This window comes from Ornithorhynchus anatinus, chromosome X3 (assembly GCF_004115215.2).
Source record: "Ornithorhynchus anatinus isolate Pmale09 chromosome X3, mOrnAna1.pri.v4, whole genome shotgun sequence".
Lineage (NCBI taxonomy): Eukaryota > Metazoa > Chordata > Mammalia > Monotremata > Ornithorhynchidae > Ornithorhynchus > Ornithorhynchus anatinus.
The window spans coordinates 7,968,141-7,989,314 of record NC_041751.1 but is presented as its reverse complement, the minus strand read 5'-3'; the positions used below and the strand labels follow the sequence as shown (position 1 = coordinate 7,989,314).

At 44.2% G+C, this 21,174-nt stretch overlaps 1 protein-coding gene across 2 annotated transcripts in view; it reads right to left on the bottom strand.

Moving 5' to 3' along the window:
* Positions 1 to 20,366, bottom strand: part of ADCY2 (adenylate cyclase 2) — a 242,188-nt gene extending 221,822 nt beyond the window's left edge. The window contains exons 1-2 of one of the 2 annotated variants that reach the window (XM_029054073.1): positions 20,106 to 20,366; positions 3,236 to 3,433 (exon numbers count right to left, since the gene is read on the bottom strand). In XM_029054073.1, the coding sequence (XP_028909906.1) occupies positions 3,236 to 3,433; positions 20,106 to 20,366 (459 nt within the window). Of the gene's footprint in view, positions 1 to 3,235; positions 3,434 to 18,246; positions 18,288 to 20,105 lie in introns of those variants that run through there. The other variant, XM_029054074.2, reaches the window with a different exon arrangement.
* Positions 20,367 to 21,174: the final 808 nt, after the last annotated feature.

Sequence of the window (21,174 nt, the reverse complement as noted above, 5' to 3'; positions counted from 1 at the left end):
ATTCCCCTGCTCATTTCAAAGTTACAAGTCAGAAGTACAATCATTTCTCCTGTATCCTTGAAGAACCTCTCGTTATAGAATTATCAGGTTATTGTACTGATGGCACACACAGATGCACAACGCTTCTTACAGCAAATATTTACTCACACCAACTTACGGGTTGTTTTCCATTCAGGCAGATGCCCAATCCTAACTGTTCTATAATGTGCTATCCAAATTGCATAGTGAAAGCCAACTGACGACACAGAACATTTCAAATTAAATTGATTATTTTTAACCACTACTCAAATCAGCCTCCCTGAGACTGTGAAATCTAGTGTGGAACAGGGACTGTGTCTGACCTGATTACTTTCTAAGTACTCAGTGTTTAGTACAGAGCTTTTCACTTAATAAGCACTTCGCAAATGCCACTATTATTACTTTTATTGTTAGTCTTAGCTTCATTGGTAAAGTGGGGCTAAGCTAAACTGTGAGCTCTGGGCAGGAACATAAATGGACCTTATCTGATTAATTTGTGTCGGCCCCAGAGCTTAGGACAGTGTGTGGCAAATACCACAGAATGAAAATCAATAATTTGCTGAATATTCTCAGAGAAAGTTTTGTCTCATGTTCGCATAAACAACCATATAAAAATATGTCAGGCTGGACTCTTTATAACATCACTAAAAAAGAAATCCTCTGGCTACCACCCAGTGATATATGACAGAGAAGCTCAGAACAGGGTTCCTTGGTTGAATCTTTTCCCCAGTGGCAAGGCCTGATTCTAGAGTGTGATAATGTGGTCCTAGGTGAGACCCACTCCCACCCCCTCAGTCCTCTGCAGATCACAGATGAGGTAACCGAGGCACAGAGAAGTTAAGTGACTTGCCCAAGGTCACACAATGAGATCCTAATCGGATGCCATTTATGGGAGTAATAAGACCAACTGGTCTTTCCACAATTTCCACTGGTCTATTCACTGATTTATCATTTGTCAAGTTACCACAAGAATAAAGTTTATCAAGGACAATCCTCGAGTTTCAGAATTTCACATGCAGATGACTGACAGTGCTCGGCCAATGGCAAACTTTCAATTAAATACCACCATTTGGAAACTTTTCTAGCCCTTTCCCCATTGAGCAATATATTCTCTTAATGGAGCTACTCACTAAGCTCAATCAGTGATTTGGTCAGTGGTATTCATTAAGTGTGTACTATATGCAGAGCATTGTTCTTCCTATAGTAGGATAGATTTTGTAGGCACAGTTCTTGCCCTCAAAGAGCTTACAGTTCAGTAGGGGAGACAAAGTAAACTACAGTTAGAGAAAACTGCGAAGTCTAAGGATATGCATAACTCCTGTGGGACTGGGGTGGGAAGAAAATAAAATTATTTAATGGGTACAGACCCAAGTGTTCAGGTATGCAGAAAAAAAGGCAAACAGGTGAGAGAGCTGGATTGTAAATAGGAAGACATAGGCAGGTAAGACTGTCACGGCCTTGAAAACGAACACTCTAATCCTCTGCATATCTTTAAATTGTATAGCAAAAATACCGATTAACCTTCAGTTTATTTATCTATTCAGGTTGACTCTGTAAAGTTCTGGCCCTAATCACAAAAGTAAATAGGCATTCCTGAAAGGAAATATATTTGTCTTCAAAACACATTAGCCGCTCCCATGGTCTCAGTGCATGGAATTAATATGGCAATTTGTTTGTTGTTCTGTACTAGGGTAGATGGCCTTCTTTGTATCGTCCTAACTACGTGGGAAGTTAGAAGTTAGAACCAGAGTCACTGATGAGGTGATGCTATTCTAGTGCTTAGGGCACAAGGAGAAGCCAGCACCAGCAAAAAAAAAAAAAACACCTAATTTTTATGAAAGCAAGATTTAGCAGGTTTGGGACACCAGAAGTCAAGACCAAATGCAAGGAAATTATTACTGACAAAGGAATTCAAGAAGAAAGACTTTGGTCAAAAAAGAGGCAGTTGTGCAGACACAGAAACAGATTATATCTGTTCAGAATGTTTTAATAGCTTGTTTCAAGCAAGAGCAAAGTTGGCTATTCAGTCGATTTCACTGCTGTCTTTACAAGTGTGAAACGTGCAAACAAGTTGTCCTTCTCCTAGGTATGCTGAAGACTGACCATTAAAAGACAACCACTAAAGCAGGTCAGATTTTAGCTGACCAAGGGGAATAATGCCTAACACTTATGAAAGTGACAACACACTAGATTTAGCTAAAAGTGAAATGGTGGGGATTACATATATTTTTGGAACTAAATCACCCACAACAAGGTGATAGAGGAGGATACTAGAGTTCTCAAGAATACCTGCGTCACTTTAATTCTATGTCAATTACATTTCCTAAACTAAAAGGATTTTTTTTTATGTCTCAGAGGCAAAGGATCAGGGAGTGTCTTGGTGGGATCACATCTCTCACCCTCACTACCCAGCAGAAAGAATCTGTTGAAGTAAAAATAGTTCACTTCTCTGCTGAAACTAAATGTAAAGAAAAATTTAAAAGGAATCCAAATGACTACATCAAACTGGCCTTCACTAACACATTTATTTCTTTATGTTGTATGACAACCAAGACCATATACAAAATGTATTTTACCGTGTAAATTTAACTGAAGAAGCAACATTTCGTGTCTTCTTAGACCTCTGCAATAAAAAATAGGATGCCTCCACAGTGTCTACCACCAATGTCATCCATGTATTGACGACATAGACTGAAGACAAGATTAAGAATCCACTTCTAAGACCACTGTTACAAGATGGTAATTATTTTATTTGCTCAGAAAAAAACATGATTTTCAACTACATTTTAACCAGAATGTCATCCCGATTCCCTAATTTATAAATGTTTCCTGAATAAGTGTTTTGTGTTAAAAAAAATGCATTGTTTATTTAGGTACCTTGAGATTTCTCTAAATCATCTAGATAATGTCACAGAATCATTGAACTGGAACTACGAGCTATCATCTGGTCCAGTCTTCTGAACTCTAGGCAAATGAGACCATAAACCATCCAGGAGAGAGAATTAAACTTTAACTTGTTCTCAAACCTCCTACACCTTTAATCCCCAAGTAAATTTTTGATAAGCAACTGACATCTACTTACTCTGTGTTTGGGGAAGCTTTACTCCAAGATATTCAGGTTCTTTGTCTGAAATATAGGCCTTAGGGTATAGACGGCAATCTTTTGTGAACCAAAGAATGAAGTGATGAAAAAAAAAAATATATTTTAAAACCTTACCTGGTCCCAAGGTGAGATGGTGCCTCCAAAACACATGAACAAATATCCCATGGCAACGAGACACACCCAGATGACCAAAGAGAAAACGCGAAGTAGCTTCTTAAACACGGACTCGATGCAGACGAGGATAAATATCGCAAAGAAAATTGCAAGGGCTGTTGGAACTGTTATTAAAAACGCCACATGGTCTTCAATATCCTAGGAATGCAGAAATAAAAAGAGAAAGTTACAGTGTAAAGCACTTGGGCTTATAAACTTAGCATCATTAATCTAAGTCAAGAAACACTGCAGTGGAAAAACAAGAAACATTGTGTTTTAAATTGGGAATGTAATTCCTCATAGAGTTGATGTTTACTATTAAAGAACCATCTATTTACTGGATATATAATGTAGGGGGATATTTTCATAATGAGAAAACAAAAATATAGCATATCCTCTGATAAATGGATTCAAAGATAAATGAGACTGTTAATCATAGCAAAACTGAAGCCAAACTCATTATCACGCCTGGATTTAAGAATAACATGGGTAGGGGAGGACAAAAAAAACCACTGACTTCTTTATGGCACTCCACTAGCCCCATGAATTAATAATAATAGTAATGATGATGGCATCTGTTAAGCGCTTACGATGTGCCAAGCAGTGATCTAAATACTGGGTGGATACAAAGTAGTCAGAGGTTGAGGGATCCGAGCAGCAGCCAAAGTGGGCATCAGCAGGAGGAATTGTCCTCATTTAAAGTTGTATCTTTACCTGCTACTGCCAAAATGATTTTCAAATGTCTTTTGCCTCTGGCCAACATTTCCCCATGTGTGACCACCATGATAGCCCACCCAGTAGACTGAGAGCTGGAATGAGGAACCGTGTGCCCGGGGAAGTAGCTGTAGGTGGGCTTCTGAGGAGGCGGAGACTCCATCTCCATACGGAAGCATCATCTGCCCCGTCAACTACTTACAGCTGCCCCTTTCCAGATGTGGAATCTGTCATGGCTCTGGCCTAATGTTCCCACTTTAACAATTTCATTCAGTGACCATCTACTCTTTACAGAATACTGTACTAAGCATTTGGGAGAGTACAATAGAGTAAGTAGATCTGATCCCTGACCTTAAGAAGGTCCCAACCCCAGTTGGAAATGCATGCTTTCTGGCTTTTTTGATCGGCCATGATGTATTTTTGGTCTGTGCCTCTTTGTCTCGTGAGGCGTGGCCGCCACCGATGTAGAGGTGTGGTTGACGTTGGTGAAACTAATCGATATGCTGGATGTGACTTCTGTAGATCTTGGAGTCATTTAGGAGAAAACATTTTCAAATTTACACTGTCACTGGTGACAGTTATTAAATCTTGGTCTGCTTCCTTTAGATTGTAAATCTCAGGAAGGAAGAAAACTAGATTCGTTATTCCATGAAAAGGGACATCTACCAAAGGGGTTTTCAAAAAAGCTTCCCTAGAGAAAGCATTCACTTAAGAAAAGAGTCCACATCTCAAGTGAATCACTTTGGTAAAATCAAGCAGCAAAAGTTACTTTGGGAAGTCCCAAAGTTATTTGTCCTAGCTAGAGGATGGTTTTAAATCAATCGGATATTTGCATAAAATCACTACTCCAGTTTAATCCTGTTCATGGTCCTATAAAGATGTGATAGCTGTCCAAGACACAAAGACATCCGGGATTAGGTAGCTTAGTGATTAAGTCCATTTTCTCCCCATCGCTGAATGCAGGGTTATCTGTCTAAGTATTTCATATAATTCTCTTTCTACCAGAATCAAATTTAACTAATACCACCCAAAAATTTTAAAAAGAGAAGTGCCATTAGGATGTTTATACCGTTACTCCCATGTAGTACCCACCTGTATTGACAGGTATCCAAATATTAGCATAATAATAATGATAATAATAATAATTGTATTTATTAAGTGCTTACTGTGTGTCAAGCACTGCCCTAAGTGCTGGAAGATACAAGCTAATCAGGTTGGGCACAGTCCGGGTTTCACATGGGGCTCACAGTCTTAATTGCCATTTTGTTAATGAGGTAACTGAGGCACAGAGAAGTGAAGTGACTTGTCCAAGGTCACATAGCAGACAAGTGGTGGCACTGGAATTAGACCCATTTCCTTCTGCCTCCGAGGCCCGGGCTCTAATCAGCAGGCTTTGCAGACACTGGCCAATTCCAATGCACTTTTATGGACTGCCTGTGAATTCACAGACAGTTGGCAGCCCTACCTCGACCCAGGACAGCTTGATTTCCACATAATTCAGAGGGGGCAACAGAATGAAGAGCGGAAGTCCCCTAAAACCACCCAAGAACAGATGCACACTTTATGAAATACAGAATCTCTTCTCCCTGAAAACCTGGAGTTGGTTGAACTAACTTTCAAGACATAGAGGCTACTCATTCTAGGGTAAGAAGTCTAAAACAGCAGTCAAATTGTAAAACATTTTCAAATTGGACAAATCATGCCCCCAGGACTCGACTCCAGAGTCAATCACTCATAGTTATCGAGTGCTTACTGTGTGCAGAACACTCTATTAAATACTTGAGAGAGTACAATACAGCAGAGTTGGTAGATGCGTTCCCTGCCCACAACGAGCTTACCGTCTAGAGGGGGAGAGAGAATAGAGTCTAATTTATCTATTTTATCCCCCTGTGGCATACTGCAGTCTGACCTCATATTAAAATGTCTTTTATAAAAATCAAATTGCTGAGATGGTCCCTTTCGTGACCTTGTGTACTGTCTAGTTTATTCAGCAATTTTCACTTCAACACTCTTTTCCCCTTCCAAGTATATTTTCTGATAAAGCTGGATGCTTCTTCATTATGAAGATTTTAAAGCCACAGAGGCATTTAGGACTTTTATTTTGTGGCAATTCTTTTTTTTCAGGTGATGAATCACTGAGACCTTCCCACAGTTCTCCTCACCAGTTTCTTCACCCTTTTCAGTTGCAATCTCATCTTTTCTCATAAATGGGTCTGATTTGGCCCTTCGATTTAACAGTTAAAGAATAGAGCGTGTATGTGATACTAAATTATACTTTGGGTAAATGGCATATTTTAATGAATTACCTCTATGAGAAGAGGGCTCAATAGTTTCAATTTTAGGACATATTATGTTTCTCCAGCTCTCTTTGGTACTTAGGTTCATAATGCTCCATTCTGTGCTGCAAAAGTAATTTGCCTTTAGCCTATTTGTAGCAGACCAAAACTGGGCCACACACATTTTATCAACCTTGATCACACTCCAGCAGAACAATCCCAAGGAGCTTATTTTAAGCAATCACTCTTTAGAATGTCCTTATCTGAACCCCATTTAAAGTTTTCTAAATGTAAATAGAAATTTTGAAATTCATATTCAACTGTAAAAGGTATTAGGTTGCATTGCCGTACATGAGACACGTCCAAGAAGACAAGTGATTGTATTAAAGTCCACAGATCTTTTTGAAATTGCATTTTAAGCCCATTTTGCTTATGATTTAAGGTGCATTTCTCACATAAAGTCCACTCGGATGATAACTACAATCACTGAACTTTAGCATCTTCAAAACGGGAGACTACAAAATACTATTTTTCCTTGATATTCAGAGATACATATTTACTAGCCACCCAATCTTCTTTTCTACATCTTCCTGATTGTTCCTGGATTCTCTTCTGGCCATTCTGACATCTCCTGCTGCTTTATTTACCAAGGGCTTCTCACATCACATAGCATTTACATGGTGCTACGTTAATACGAAATACAACAACATATTTTTGCTGAGTATTTAAAAGGACTACCTGGCCAAGAACCTAGCCTCCCAACTCAGTATCCCCATTCCCCAAATAAAGAGGATTTGACAGATTACTCACTCCCAAATACAACAACATATTTTTGCTGAGTATTTAAAAGGACTACCTGGCCAAGAACCTAGCCTCCCAACTCAGTATCCCCATTCCCCAAATAAAGAGGATTTGACAGATTACTCACTCCCAAACTGTGCACAGATTTTCAAGGACCTATTCAAGATCCCATAGCAGATTAGATAAAGTCATTATCGCTGTGTGCACCAATTCTACAGTTTCTCTGCAATTTCAGTGGCAGCGATTGTTTTCCCTTTGAGAAGCCATTTATAGTGAAAAGGTAAGTATTTAGCATGCAGGGGTCGAAGGCCAATTCAAAAGTGTCAGCGGTCAAGGTTTCCTTTTGTGTTGAAACAGTCATATTTATTTTGTCACTGTAGAGAGGGTGCCTCAGAAAATTAAAATTACCAGGGACTGTCATTAGAGCTGCATCAGCTGTATTTGGGCAGGGGCGGGGGGAAAATCTGTGTAAGGAAGGGGGAAACTTCAAGGTCTCTCCTTCCTGCATCCTCCTGGCTCTGTCCCTGTCTCTATCCAGCTCTATCTATATAGGGGTTTAGATACAGACAGATCTTCAACACAAAACAAGCAAAGAGATTCTGCTTTCCTTCCTAAGATAGATCTATATTTCAGGAGTTATCGAAATGCCCACTACTTTAGAGGGAACTTTTTTTTTCTTGCAGCAAGCTATCATCAAACAGTCAGCTGTATTTCTTGAGTACTATGTGCTGAGTATTGTACCAACTACTTGGAAGAACATAATATTGTTGGGCAACATGAGAATTCACATTGACATCACTCTTGGAAATGGGCATTTTAAAGATTTCTGATGCTGTGCCTTGCAAGTCCTACTACACTATCTGTAAGCCCGTCAAACGGCAGGGACTGTCTCTATCTGTTGCCGACTTGTTCATCCCAAGCGCTTAGTACAGTGCTCTGCACATAGTAAGCGCTCAATAAATACTATTGAATGAATGAATGAACAATTCAGCTTGTAAATCATTGTGGATATTTGCATGCTGTTGAGGTCTGAAAATTCTGCTTAAGCCTAAAGTATAAGCAGGCTTTTTCACTGAGCAATGCCCCCTTGAGTCTCTATGAAACAAGAAGGAAGGGAGCTGAGCATCTGGTCTGTATGTGAAAACAGTGCCTGTATTCAGCTAGCTGGTCTTTAAATCACGCGGAAATACGTGTGTTATTTAACATTTCTAAGGTAACATTCATTCTGTGAGGCACTTTACCATGGATTTTCTCATTCCTATTCGTGGCTTTATATTCTTATGGCTTCCCTTTGGAGTTAGATGATGCTAATTATTGTGAATTTATTTCAGCACGTGAGTGGGACCAAGACCAATGTGTGACACATAATCCCTCCCACACTGCATGCATAGAAAAGCCCATACCTTGCTGCATTATTGCCTCTGCTACCTGTAAAGTCTAATGCAGTTCTTACGTCATAGTTTTATGGGCTTCTAGAATCTGATCTGTCTTCTGTTACAATCTCCTAGATGACCTAGACGATGACGCCAATTTCTTGCCCTCATCCTGCCTCTGGCCTGAAACGCCCTCCCTCATCATATCAGACAGATATGACATTCCTGACAGATACCTGATACATCTGACTTTCCCCACCTTCAAAGCCTTATTGAGGGCACATCTCCTCCAAGAAGCCCTCCTTGATTAAGCCCTCATTTCCTCTTCTCCCTCTCCTTTCCTCATCCTGCTTCCTTCTGGATTTTCTCTCTTTATGCATGCCTCCCTCAGACCCATAGACCCTATGTACATATCCATAATTTTTTTATATTAACATTTGTCTCCCTGCCTAGATTGTGAGATCACTTTGGGCAGAAAACACACATCTACAAGCTCTGTTATACTTTATTCTCCTAAGCACTTAGTACAGTGCTCTGTACACAGTAATGCTCAAATCCAATTGATTGATCTATTAACCACAGCTAGGAAACCAATTTCTTTAGCAATTGCCAGAACCCGGGCTTCCTGATGGCATCTATGCTTTGGTAGGCACACGGACCCCATGTGGAGATGTTGTACCTTTTACACTTTTCTTGGCTAAGGTACAGAGCTTGGCAACTGAAGTGCTTAGTAAAAACCATTATTATCATTATTACTGCAGCATAGAGTTTCTTCAATGCAAGATTTCTGAAAAACACAGCACTCTCATTATAGAACGACATATACTTTGGAAATTCCATTATATTTCAACTTTATCTCCCATTAATTCAGCTGGGCCCCACTTCTTAATGGTATTTGTTAAGCACTTATTATATGTCAAGCACTGGGGTACATATAAGATAATCAGGTTGGACACATTCCCTGCCCCTCACAGGGCTCCCAGTGTAAGTAGGAGGGTGAACAGGTTTTGGATCCCCAATTTACAGATGAGAAAACAGATTAAGAGAAGTTAAGGGACTTGCCCAAATTTACATAGCAGGCAAGTGACAGAACCCGGTTTTGAACCCAGCTCCTCTGGCTCCCAGTCCTGACCTCTTTCCACTAGGTCAGGCTGCTTCCCATTGAAGTCGGAATGGTAAAATGTAATCCCTGAAGCATTTAGTCACATCTTTCAGTCTCCAGTCCTCAAAGGCTCTGGCTAATATCCTAATAGTAATGATGAGAAAATGAAATTCTATAGAAGCTCCTATCGATAATTCTAGCGTTTCTTCTTAATGATGGAAATAATGTTGAAATGTAATGGAATTTCCAAAATACACATCATTCTATAATGAGAGTGCTGTGCTTTTCAGAAATCTTACATTAAGGAAACTCTATGCTGTAGTAACGATGATAAAAATGGTTTCTTTTAAGCGTTTTTTCGCCGAGCACTGGTCTAAGAAGTGGGGAAGAGTCAAGCGCCTCAGATTAGACACAGTTCCTGTTCAATGTAGCCCTCACAATCTAAGATAGAAGGAGAAAGATAGTTCGATCCCTCTGTTCTAGATGAGGGAACAGGCACAGGGAAGTTCAGCGATTAGACTGTAAGCCCGTCAAACGGCAGGGACTGTCTCTATCTGTTGCCGACTTGTTCATTCCAAGCGCTCAGTACAGTGCTCTGCACATAGTAAGCGCTCAATAAATACTATTGAATGAATGATTTGCACAAAGAAAAAGCCGGCAGGCGGCAGAGCCAGGACTAGAACCCAAGTCTTTTATACTTTCCACTAGGCCACACTGCCTACCTAGGCTGTTCCAATGTTGCAGTCACTACTACAGGCACCCATGCATGCAAGGAAGCAGTTTCCTTTAATGATGCAGCGTGTTGAGCTCAAGTGGGCTGATGTTGCCAGAAGAATATTCCCCAGTTTTCTAACTACTCTCTAGCCAAAACACCTATTAGGGAAGCAGCGTGGCTTGGTGGAAAGACTATGAGCTTGGGAGTCAAAGGATGTGGATTCTAATCCCAGCTCAGTCACTTGTCATCTGAGTGACCTTGGGCAAGCCACTTAACTTCTCTGTGCCTCAGTTACCTCATTTGTAAAATGGGGATGAAGACTGGGAGCCCCAAGGGGAACAACCTGATTACCTTGAATCTATCCCAATGCTTAAAGCAGTGCTTGGTATGTAGTAAGCGCTTAGCAAATACCCTGATTATTATAATTATTATTAATCTCCATTTTACATAAGGTAACTGAGGCAGAGAAAAGTTGAGTGAGTTGCCCAAGGTCACATAGCATACACACATACAGTAAGCCCTTAAATACCATTAAAAAATTACACTGGGTGAAACTGGGTGAGTTCTGTTGATAAAGAATCCTTTCGTGTGAAAAAGACTAAGGTGACCCCCTCAACACAGCCAGGAGGGAATCTGGGAGGTGGTGAGGATGCTTCGACAATCCTTTTCACATCCTGTTCAAAGCTGAAAGATGTGACTAGGATTGTTGAAGTATCCTCACCCTCTCCCAAATTCCCTCCTGGCTATGATGAGGGTGGCGCCTTAGACTTTTTAGACATCTCTAGCAGTGCGAATGGGTCCAGATTGATTCTTCGAGAACGTATACGTCCTTAGTGGCAAAAAGCAGTCAATATTCTCCAGGCCCACAGCAAGCAAAAGAATCTCTTGCTGTCCCTAAATCTTTTATGCCTTGACTCACCGAGTCACATGCCACTCATCTGACTGATTTTTTGGTTCTGATCTTCAGGCGTTTACCATCTCTGCAGTTCAAGTTAGATTGTTCTCTCAGCTCTAGTAAGATGACTACTCTTAGCGCTATTTTCTTTTTTCCTTCATGACACCCACAGGTCACTGGCAGCTTGGAATTTTTTTTCTGTTTCATTATTTGCATTGCCTTTGCTAATGGCACATGAAATAAAACCCACAGACTTGCTCCTTGGAGACAGAGGGACAGAGGAATGTATCACAGGACCCGTGAGATCAGGCTCCTCCAAACGCTGCTTCAGTCGGTAATAACCAAAGACCATTACTGTCTGCTGAACGCTCACTGGTTTACGAAAAAACTTGTACTTCTCACTCCAGTTCCTTCCAACAAAGTGTCCATTTTACAACTAGCATTAGTTTGTCATCTCGGCAAAGAAGCTAAAGAACCAGTGAGCCATGAAGTCTAACCTACCAAACTAGGGCTGAAATATGTTGGCAAAGGAAAATGTCCATCACCATTAGGTGTTCAGTTCCCACATTATAGATAAATTTGGTGTTTTAGTTCACATTCCATTACTCCCTCCCTCCTCTCTCACCACTATTCCATTTCTCTCTCTCTCTCTCACCATGTTTTCTCTCTCCCTCACCTTCTCTCTCAATTAGCTAAGGGAACATTTTGGTTTCTGGCTTATAGTTTGGGGTTTGGGCTTTTTTTTTAATTACAAGATAAACCTGTGGATCCTTATGCTCAATTACAATGCATTTCAGGGGGTTGCTAGGTCTAAAATTAGACAGTCTCTTTTATAATTTTCACTTTTTCAAGGAGGCACTGCTCGACAAGCTTGGGCACGACTGGCAATTCCCTCGCACAGGTGCTTGATCTTGGCATCTGAGGACTGAGCGTCATCCATCATTTTTGACGTGAGGCTCCCAACCTCACCATCCCACCGCCAATCCTGCGGTGTTCCTGTCTGGGTAGTGTGAGAGAAGAGACCTTTCTCTATTTTGATTTTCAACTCAGGTTCTACATGAAGAACTGAAGGGCTGAAGAACTGAAGGGCTATGGGGAAAAAAAAGGTCCTGTAACCATATGCTACCCACCTTCTTCCTTCCCCTACCTCAAGCATATGTGTTCAGATCTGGAGGGAAGTAGGCCAAAGTGATCAAACAGACACGTCTGGTCACAGGGAAGGCCAAAGAAGATGCCATTCTTTGAGGAATGACACCTACAATGCATTGTTAAATTAGAGTAATATCCGCAAGGTTAAAAAAAAAATTCAAACAACAGCTCCAAAATAAAATGAAGTTGTCTGGTGAATCAATAATGCAAAATGTTCCACAATTATCAAACCTCTGAGGACATACATCACAGGAGAGCCCTTTTTCTCCTTAATTAAAAATACAATTTTTCAAACCACATCAAGGGGGGATTTTACAATCACTATTGAAACAGGTCCATTTCATCCATATGGTGGTTTTGCTTTTTAAATAAATGGGGCCCAAGTCCCTAGTCTTGGAAAAAAGTGACACAGGAGAAAACTGTCCTTGAAAGCAACCTCAAGTTAGACAGTTTCTTCTAGTAGTAGATACTAGTTTTGAGCCCATCCCTAAATAATTCATCACAATTCAATGTCTGCCCCACTGGACTGCAAGCTCCTTGGACGCAGGGAAGCGTCTCCTAGCTCTTTGTCTTCTCACGAGTGCTTAGTACGGTGGTGGTCTGCAGAAAAATCTTCTGAAGAGTAGACAAAGACTTTAATCAATCAACAGTATTTACTGAGTGCAGAGCACCGTACAAAGCACACGGGAGAGTACGATACAACAGCGTTGGTAGCGTTCCCGGCCCACAGTAAGTTTACAGCTCTAAGACGAGCACATTTTAAATGTGGGAAGGAAAAGTTATCTCATACTACAAGGGTCCCTGGGCTCCCTATCTCTCTGGGAAGCTTTCTCAGCTCGTATCTGGTAGTAATATGAAAAGTGGCATAAATCAACATTATCAATCAAAAACTGGGGAAATCCAATTAGTCAAAAAGTAACTACTTTGCATCTCAATATGTAACTTCCCGACAGTTAAGGGGAATGTGATTTCTACAGCTATCGCGAACTGCAAACCACTTAAATTAGAAGCCTGAATAAATTTCGATGAACCCAGTTAATATTCTGATACACTTTTCACTCCAGTGTTGGTTCCATTTTGAGAAAATCTGATCTCGTTCCCATGAAATATCAAACTACTTTGGAAGAACTGCCATTCACGAAGTAAACCATGTAACATATAAACCGATTCCCTGTTTATATATGAGGAGAGTTTGCTAACGTTGAGGCCAATTCAAATTTTGTCTCACCTAAGATGCCCATTTAAGATTGCCTACTTCTAGGTCCAGTGCCCTTTGAGAGAACAGTGTTAGGCAAATGCTAGATTTTCTTTTATAAGGTTTCAGAAGTGTTCCCAACAGATCCATATTTCTTTTATATTCTAAACTAAATTTTTAATATCAATAAATTATACAGAGTTGGGAAAAGCCCGTTGGGATTCATTTTAACTGTTGAATTTTAATTATTCAATCCCATAGTCCACCAAGCAAGAAGAGGTCAATATGTATTAAAAGAAAACCTTTTTCATGAAATGAAAAACTGCAATAAGGTAAGGATACGGCAAGGTTATCTTCTACTAGGCTAATACGCATTATGGCTCACTGAATATGAAGGAATCCATAAAAGCAAAATAATATCGCAGCCATGAATATTCTAGAGGACCTTTTTCGGAATTAGCTATTCTGAAAGCATACCTACACACACATGCATGCACACATAGACACAGACACAATCACACATACACTCACTCAAAGGAAGGGCTAACGTTTTTCTTCTACTAGGACCTGGTGAATATATAAATCAGGCATATTTGAAGAAAGCAGGGAATTAGTTCAAGATCTTAGGCTGAAAAAATAGATGTCTTAGCTCTTAATATCTGAGCCAGATTATTCTAGTAAGAACACTTTAAGAGGAAATCTTGGCAACATCCCAAAAGAAATGTTTCAATATCCTGAGTTGGATGTCTCCAAAAGGCAACTTTTCATCCAATTTTACAAATGAAATCATCTCACTAAATTTTAAATGAAAAACTGTTCTCCTTGCTGGATCATCCCTTTGTGTTTCTCCCTAGCCCTGTTCAGAGGCAGAACCTTAGCTTTTTTCCCCTTCCTTCAATACATCTGACATCTCAGAAGAGGAACTGATTACTGTGTGATTTCACGAATTGGTGAAGCCCCTTTCCCATGTCTCTGAAAAGTGCATCATCTAAACTAACACTTTAAAGTAACTGGCCTTGGAAGAACAACTAAAGTATGAAAGTTGATATTGTAAAGTGATTTAACACACGAGCAACAGGGCAAAGTTAGTATCCAAACTTGACAGCCCTCACAGAAGGAGAAGAAAGAAGAGGTGAACAACCCACAAACCATCCTTGAGAACTTCTGCAAAAGCTCTTCCTGCCAAGGACTGTTTAGAGATAATCCCCAAAACCACTGGTTTGGGGACACTGGTGCCAAGTCACTCCACTCTTTGCCCAGTACTGTTCGTCTCTTTACATGGAATAACCGGGTGGATTTGAATGGTTGATAGATAATGAAGGAACTGAGAGGACATCAGCAGGAGGAAGCAGGAGTAGCGGATTACAAATTCTAGAGAAGAAAAAGGATCTCAATGCTGGCGGTAGCCATCTTGGGAAAGGGTGAGCCAGACAACCACACAACACCCAGTGTGAGAGAAAATGGCCCTAATATCAAACCCAGGTGAAAAAAACGTTTCTTTGTTCAATTATTTTTTGACTTTGGGATTTCTTTATCCAAATCATTAAAAACTTGGCTTTCTTAAATTCATGGATAGGGCAGAGTGAAATTCAAACCAAAAATGTCCAATTTGTTCGGAGGTCTCCAAATTAAATCTCTATGAAGCCTCAGACGCTTTTGTACCGTGTATCCCAACAACCGGTCAGTGGTATTGATTAAAAATCAATGTGTAGAGCACTGTATTAAATGGAAGGCATGTGCAATAAAAGTGAAAAACATGCTACCTAGTCTCTAGGACCTACAGTCTAATGGGAGAGATGGTATAGCATAAATGATTTACAACTCCCGTGGCTCAGTGGAAAGAGCACGGGCTTTGGAGTCAGAGGTCATGGGTTCAAATCCCTGCTCGGCCACATGTCAGCTGTGTGACTTTGGGCAAGTCACTTAACTTCTCGGTGCCTCAGTTACCTCATCTGTAAAATGGGGATGAAGACTGTGAGCCCCACGTGGGACAACCTGATTCCCCTGTGTCTACCCCAGCGCTTAGAACAGTGCTCGGCACATAGTAAGCGCTTAACAAATACCAACATTATTATTAACTCCAAGATCACCACTGATACCATCAAACATAGACAAATCATTGTAGATTCAGGGAAGAGCCAAAACAACAACAACAACAACAACAAAAAATTAAAACAAAAAACAACCCTATTCAGAGGAAACCAGTGTGAGAAAAAAATAAAACAGCCTAATCAAACAATATGGTGGGAGGTACCACTTTATGAATATTTGAAAAGTGCACAGTAACTGAGTTAAATAGTATAAAAGGGTGACTTTTTTCATAGTAACGAGAAGTATGAATCATATAAAATGAAACTGAGAAAAGATAAATTTAAGTCAGCTAGTACAAAAAAAAAATTTGAATGAGACCTATGAAGAATGGCTAAAAAAACTGGAATTGTTTCACCTCGGGTAGGAAAGATTGTGGAATGACTTTAAAATTGTCATAGAGGGATAGAGGATGAAATAACACTGCAGTGATTTCAGAAACACAACAGATGTTACATGCTATGAAACGAACTAGCAGGGATGACTGAATTCTCTCCCTGGAAGTTGTAAAGACCAGAATAGAGAGACAGTACCCTTCTGGTTTTCAAGGCATTGCTTGTCCTCCAAAGGAGATTGAATGAGTGTCTCTTAATTGCTTTCCAGGTGCAGGATTAGTAGAAACTAGCACCATATCTTAACCAAAGTGTCATAATGAAGGCTATTTAGAAGTACTGCAATTAAACAGAAGGACAATAACAGAGCTAGTTCTCTCACTGAGGGTCTGTTGGGTCTCAGGCTTCTGGATTTCACGAGGGGTTTATGTACTGGCTTCCTATGATGCCAAGTCTCGCATTCTCCAGTTTCCAGGTTGCTTCCTGCCTGGGCTTTACCGGGAGGGGATTTAACCCCATTTGCACAAAGCCTCCAGGGTCACGGCATAACCACTTCTCCAATATATTTATTTTGAATACTACCAGGTGCAAGAACCACCACACAATCCAAGGAAATGAAATTCTCCCTGATTAGGAATCCAAGTAGCAACACCTCTGACGGGACAGCAAGCGTAATCTCTGCATCACCCTAAGACAATGCTATCCACAGTCAAGATATCTAGGTGACAAAATGAAATAGACTATTCAAAATGGACTACATAAAGGATGTTGGAGGGGTTTCAAAAAACCCGTGCATCTGATTCTGGGGTTTCTGATCCAATGCCTTGTTGCTGCTCCCCAGAGGGGGCACCAGAAAGGGTAAACAGAGAATCAGCCCGGAGACTGTGATATAAGAGATAAGGATGGGGTGGACTGGATTTTTCTCTAGCCCGGCAGGTACGGGTCAAGGAGAGAAGTCGGTGACCCAGTTGAGATAGATCCCTAGCAAGTGGCTCTCTTGACAAGGTCTCTTCCTTCTCCTTCCCCGCTGTCTCACTGCGGCTTCTCCCCGAGCTTCCTCCCCGCACCCAAGGTCTCTCTTCCTTCCGTCCCCGTCGGGGATCTCAAATAATGCCATTCCACCTACAACATTCTGAATGGTAAATACAAAAAGAATCAAAAATGGGAAATAAGAATCGTACTGTCTACTGTAGACTTTTTCCAGTCTGTGCAATTCAGATAGTGCACTTTTTCTTCCTTGAAACTCTTGACAACAGCTTTTGAGACTGAGAGGCACAAGAAAGAACAGGTCACTCGAGGGGACGTTTCCTCTCGAAATTACAAAGTGCTCATCTAGAACCCTTGCCCAAATTTCAGATTCTTTTTAGTTGGTAAGTGGCACCCAGCGCATCAAACTTCATAATCAATCCCCATTATCTGGTTGGCATAAAACACTACCCATTTCTTTATGTGCAGAATTTCCCTCTGTGTGTGTGCTGGGTGGTGGTAGGGTGGGGTGGGGAGCGTTCCTAAGGAGATTGTGTCAAAGGTTCCTCCAAGTCAAGCTTCTGCCGATTCTAATTGTGGCCGAGTAAAACGCCCCCACGAAAAGTAAACACAGCTACTCTGCCAACAGAGAAGAAACAGGAGGCAATGAATTAGTAATAGAAGCCCAATCGCTAGAATCTACATATTTGTCTAGAATGTTTATTCTTCCACCCAGTCAATGTTTTCCAGTACAGATGGATCCAGAGTTCCCGCCCTGAATCAAGATGTGCTCAGCATCTTCCCAGCTGGAATATCTTCCATCTTTTAGACTCTACCTACCTCTTCACTTCAACCCACTCCTAGCCAGGAGCCCACTTCTGGAGAGGTCTCATTAGATTTGTTCTTCCCGCATGTGCCACGGCAATGGCGGGAGATCAGCTGTTTCCATAGGCCATATCCACCCCCAGGACTACTCCGCCCCACCGACCATTACCAGGCCTCAAACCTCTCGTCTGTAGGCCACCGGCCGGGGCGGACGGACACTACCGCGGCTACCACCGTGATGGGAACGGAGCCAAGTGTTGTGAGGGTTGGAAACGTAGGGCAGATCCGAGGTCAGCGTGGGAGTGAGCGAGGGAGAGAGCCTGTGTGAGATGGGACGAGGAAGAGATGGGCCTCGTTGATACGAGTAAGAGTGGGAGAGATAGGCGAGGGGGGAAACGAGGAAGAGAGGATATGGACTCTAGGAGGAGAGTGATTAAGATAATTATCGACAACGGCAGTCCTCCCTGTTCCGAGAAAAGTAGAACAGTACATCTGTCCTAAGGGACAGTCTGCCCGGACACATCCACGCATCGGTCCCTACCGGGCACTTGTAGGTCTGTCCGGCGACCCTGCCCTCTCCTGCCGGAGGGCACTAACTTTAGCCCGGCAGCCTCCTCATAAACGGAGAGAAGAAAATACCCCGTAAGAATAGGAGGAAATCAGCAAAGGGAGAGGAGCAAATTAAACAGATCGGGAAGGAAGCAAGACGAAGGGCTCGCCACCCGAACAGGCCGGCCAAAGGGTCAAACGTGAGTGGAGAAGTAGAAAAGATGTGAAAGCAAAGCAAGAAAGGGCGACCAGGAGGAGCAGCAGGGAAGGGAAAAAAGAAAGGAGGGAAAGGAATGACGGCGGGGAAAGCCAGAAGGAAGCAGGGGCTCAGAAAGAACGCAGCCTTACCGTGCGAAAGAAGGGGGAGGGATAAGCACAATAACGGGAAAAGAAGCAACATCCCAAACGAACGCAAAGATCGAAAGAAGAGGGAAAGTAGCAGGAAGTAAACCGCAAGGACGTGGAGAGTGAAACGAAGGCGTTTCAACAATATATACTGTAAAGGGCAAGGGAGGATTATCGGTAAGAAGATGAAGAGGAGGGAGAGAGGAGGAGGAGGAGGAGGAGAAAAGTCGGGTACTGAGAGAAACCCAGAGGAAAGAAATCGCGGCAGGGGGGACTCAAGAGCCCAAAGCAAAGGCAGAAGAGGGAGAAGGGAAAAACCGGCAGGGCACACAACGGGCTCAAGTGAAGCAGGGAGTCTGTGACTTCAACCGGAGCCGCTCCGTGGGAAGTCGAAGCCTCCGGCTGGCCTGGCTAGTTCAGAGGGACGGGGCTTTGAGGGAGGCCGCCGGGGGAGAAAAAAACGGTCTGTATCTTGCCTTGTCCGCCCAGGGAAAAGCCAAGACAACTTTCCTCGGGTCCAAAACTGCCGGCAAACTTTCTCTCCCTACAGGGTCTGCGGGGCTGGGGAAGCGGATTGGGAGGGAGAGACAGCGGAGGGGAAGGGGAGAGATTAGAGGAGAAGAAAGGTAGAGTTAGAGAAGGGGAAGGGGAGAGTCAGAGGAGAGGAAAGGGAAATTTAATGGAGAGGAAGGGGAGAGTTGACAGAGAGGGAAGGGAGAGTTAGCCGAGAGGAAGGGAGGAGAGTCGGAGAAGGGGAAGGGGAGAGATTAGAGGAGAAGAAAGGTAGAGTTAGAGAAGGGGAAGGGGAGAGTCAGAGGAGAGGAAAGGGAAATTTAATGGAGAGGAAGGGGAGAGTTGACAGAGAGGGAAGGGAGAGTTAGCCGAGAGGTAGGGAAGAGAGTCAGAGAAGGGGAAGGGGAAAGTTGGAGAAGGGGAGAGAGAGGAGAGGAGGAGAAGAGGAAAGGGAGAGTTAGAGAAGGGGAGAGAGGAGAGGAGGAGAAGAGGAAAGGGAGAGTTAAAGGAGAGGAAAGGGAAAGAGTGTGGAGAGGAAGGGGAGAGTTAGCAGAGAGAGAAGGGAGAGTTAGCCGAGAGGAAGGGGAGAGTTAGAGGAGAGGAAAGGGAAAGTTTGTGGCGAGGAAGGGGAGAGTTAGAGCAGGGGGAAGGGAATATTAGCGGAGAGGAAAGGAAGAGGAAGGGGAGAGTTAGAGGAGAGGAAGAGCAGAGTGAGTGGAACGGGACGGGAGAGTGAGAGGAGATGGAAGGGAAGGGGAGAGTCAGAAGAGAGGAAGGGGAGAGTTAGAGAAGAGGAAGGGGAGAGTGAGTGGCAGGGGAAGGGAGAGGGAGAGGAGAGGGAAGGGGAAAGTTAGGGAAGGGGCACAGAGGGGGGCACGAAGGGACAGAGGGTTCGCGGAGCCCGCGGAGGGCCGGGCAGGGGGCTCGGAGGCGGCGTCCGGGGGGCGGGGGGGTCCGGGGGGGGCCGGGGGCCGGGGGGTCCGGGACACTCACCAGCCCCAGGGCGAAGAAGACGGAGAGGAAGGCGAGGCAGGCGCCCATGATGATGAGCAGCAGGAAGACGATGAGCGGGTGCTGCTGGCTCATGCAGTAGTAGGACTCGTAGAGCCAGTCCCGGGACTTGGGCTGGCCCACCACCCCGCAGCCCCCGCAGCCCCCGCAGCCCCCGCAGCCCCCGCAGCCCCCGGCCCCGCCGACCACCCCCGCCCGCTCCAGCAGGTACCGCCGCCGCCGCCTCATCGCCTCCTGCCACATCGGGACGGACGGAGGGGACGGACGGGGGGGAAGGACGGAGGGGACGGAGGGGACGGAGGGGACGGAGGGGACGGGGGGGACAGAGGGGACAGGGGGCTGCTGCTGCTCCCGCTGCTGCAGCTGCAGCTGGACGGACCCCCGCCCCGCCCCGCCCCGTCCTCCGGGCACCGCCGGACACCGCCGGGAGCAGGGAGAGCCGCAGAGCCGGGCTGGGGGAGGGGGGAGGAGGGGGGGACGGCAGGAGGAGGAGCAGGAGCAAGAGCAGGAGCAGGAGCAGGAGGAGGGGGTGGGTGGTCTCCGGGCGGCCGGCTGCCAGCCCAGGGGCGGGAGGGAGGCCGCTCCCCCCGCCGGCCTCCCCTGCCTCCCGCCCCGCCCCCCGCCCCGCCGGGGCCTGGGGGGGGGACCAGGACGACGAGGAGGACGAGGAGGAGGACGAGGAGGAGGAGCGGAGAGGAGGGGCTGGCCCTCTCCCTCTGCGCGCTCCCGTCCGTCCCCCTCCCCTCCCCCCAGGTCCCTCCTGCGCGCCCCCGCGGCCGCTGGGCAAGGGCGTCCCACCCAGATCCCCCCCGCCCCCTCCCACACCTGGAGGACACCCCCACCCGGGGGCCGGGGAGGGCAGGGGGCTGGGCCAGGGAGGAGGACGGTGGGGGGGGGGGGGGGGCCTGGGGTGAGAGGGGGCTGGGGAGGGGGCTGGGGTGAAGAAGAGACTGGGGAGGGGGCTGCGGTGAGAAGGGAGGCTGGGGAGGGGGCTGGGGTGAGAAGGGGGCTGGGGAGGGACCTGGGGTGAAGAGGAGACTGGGGAGGGGGG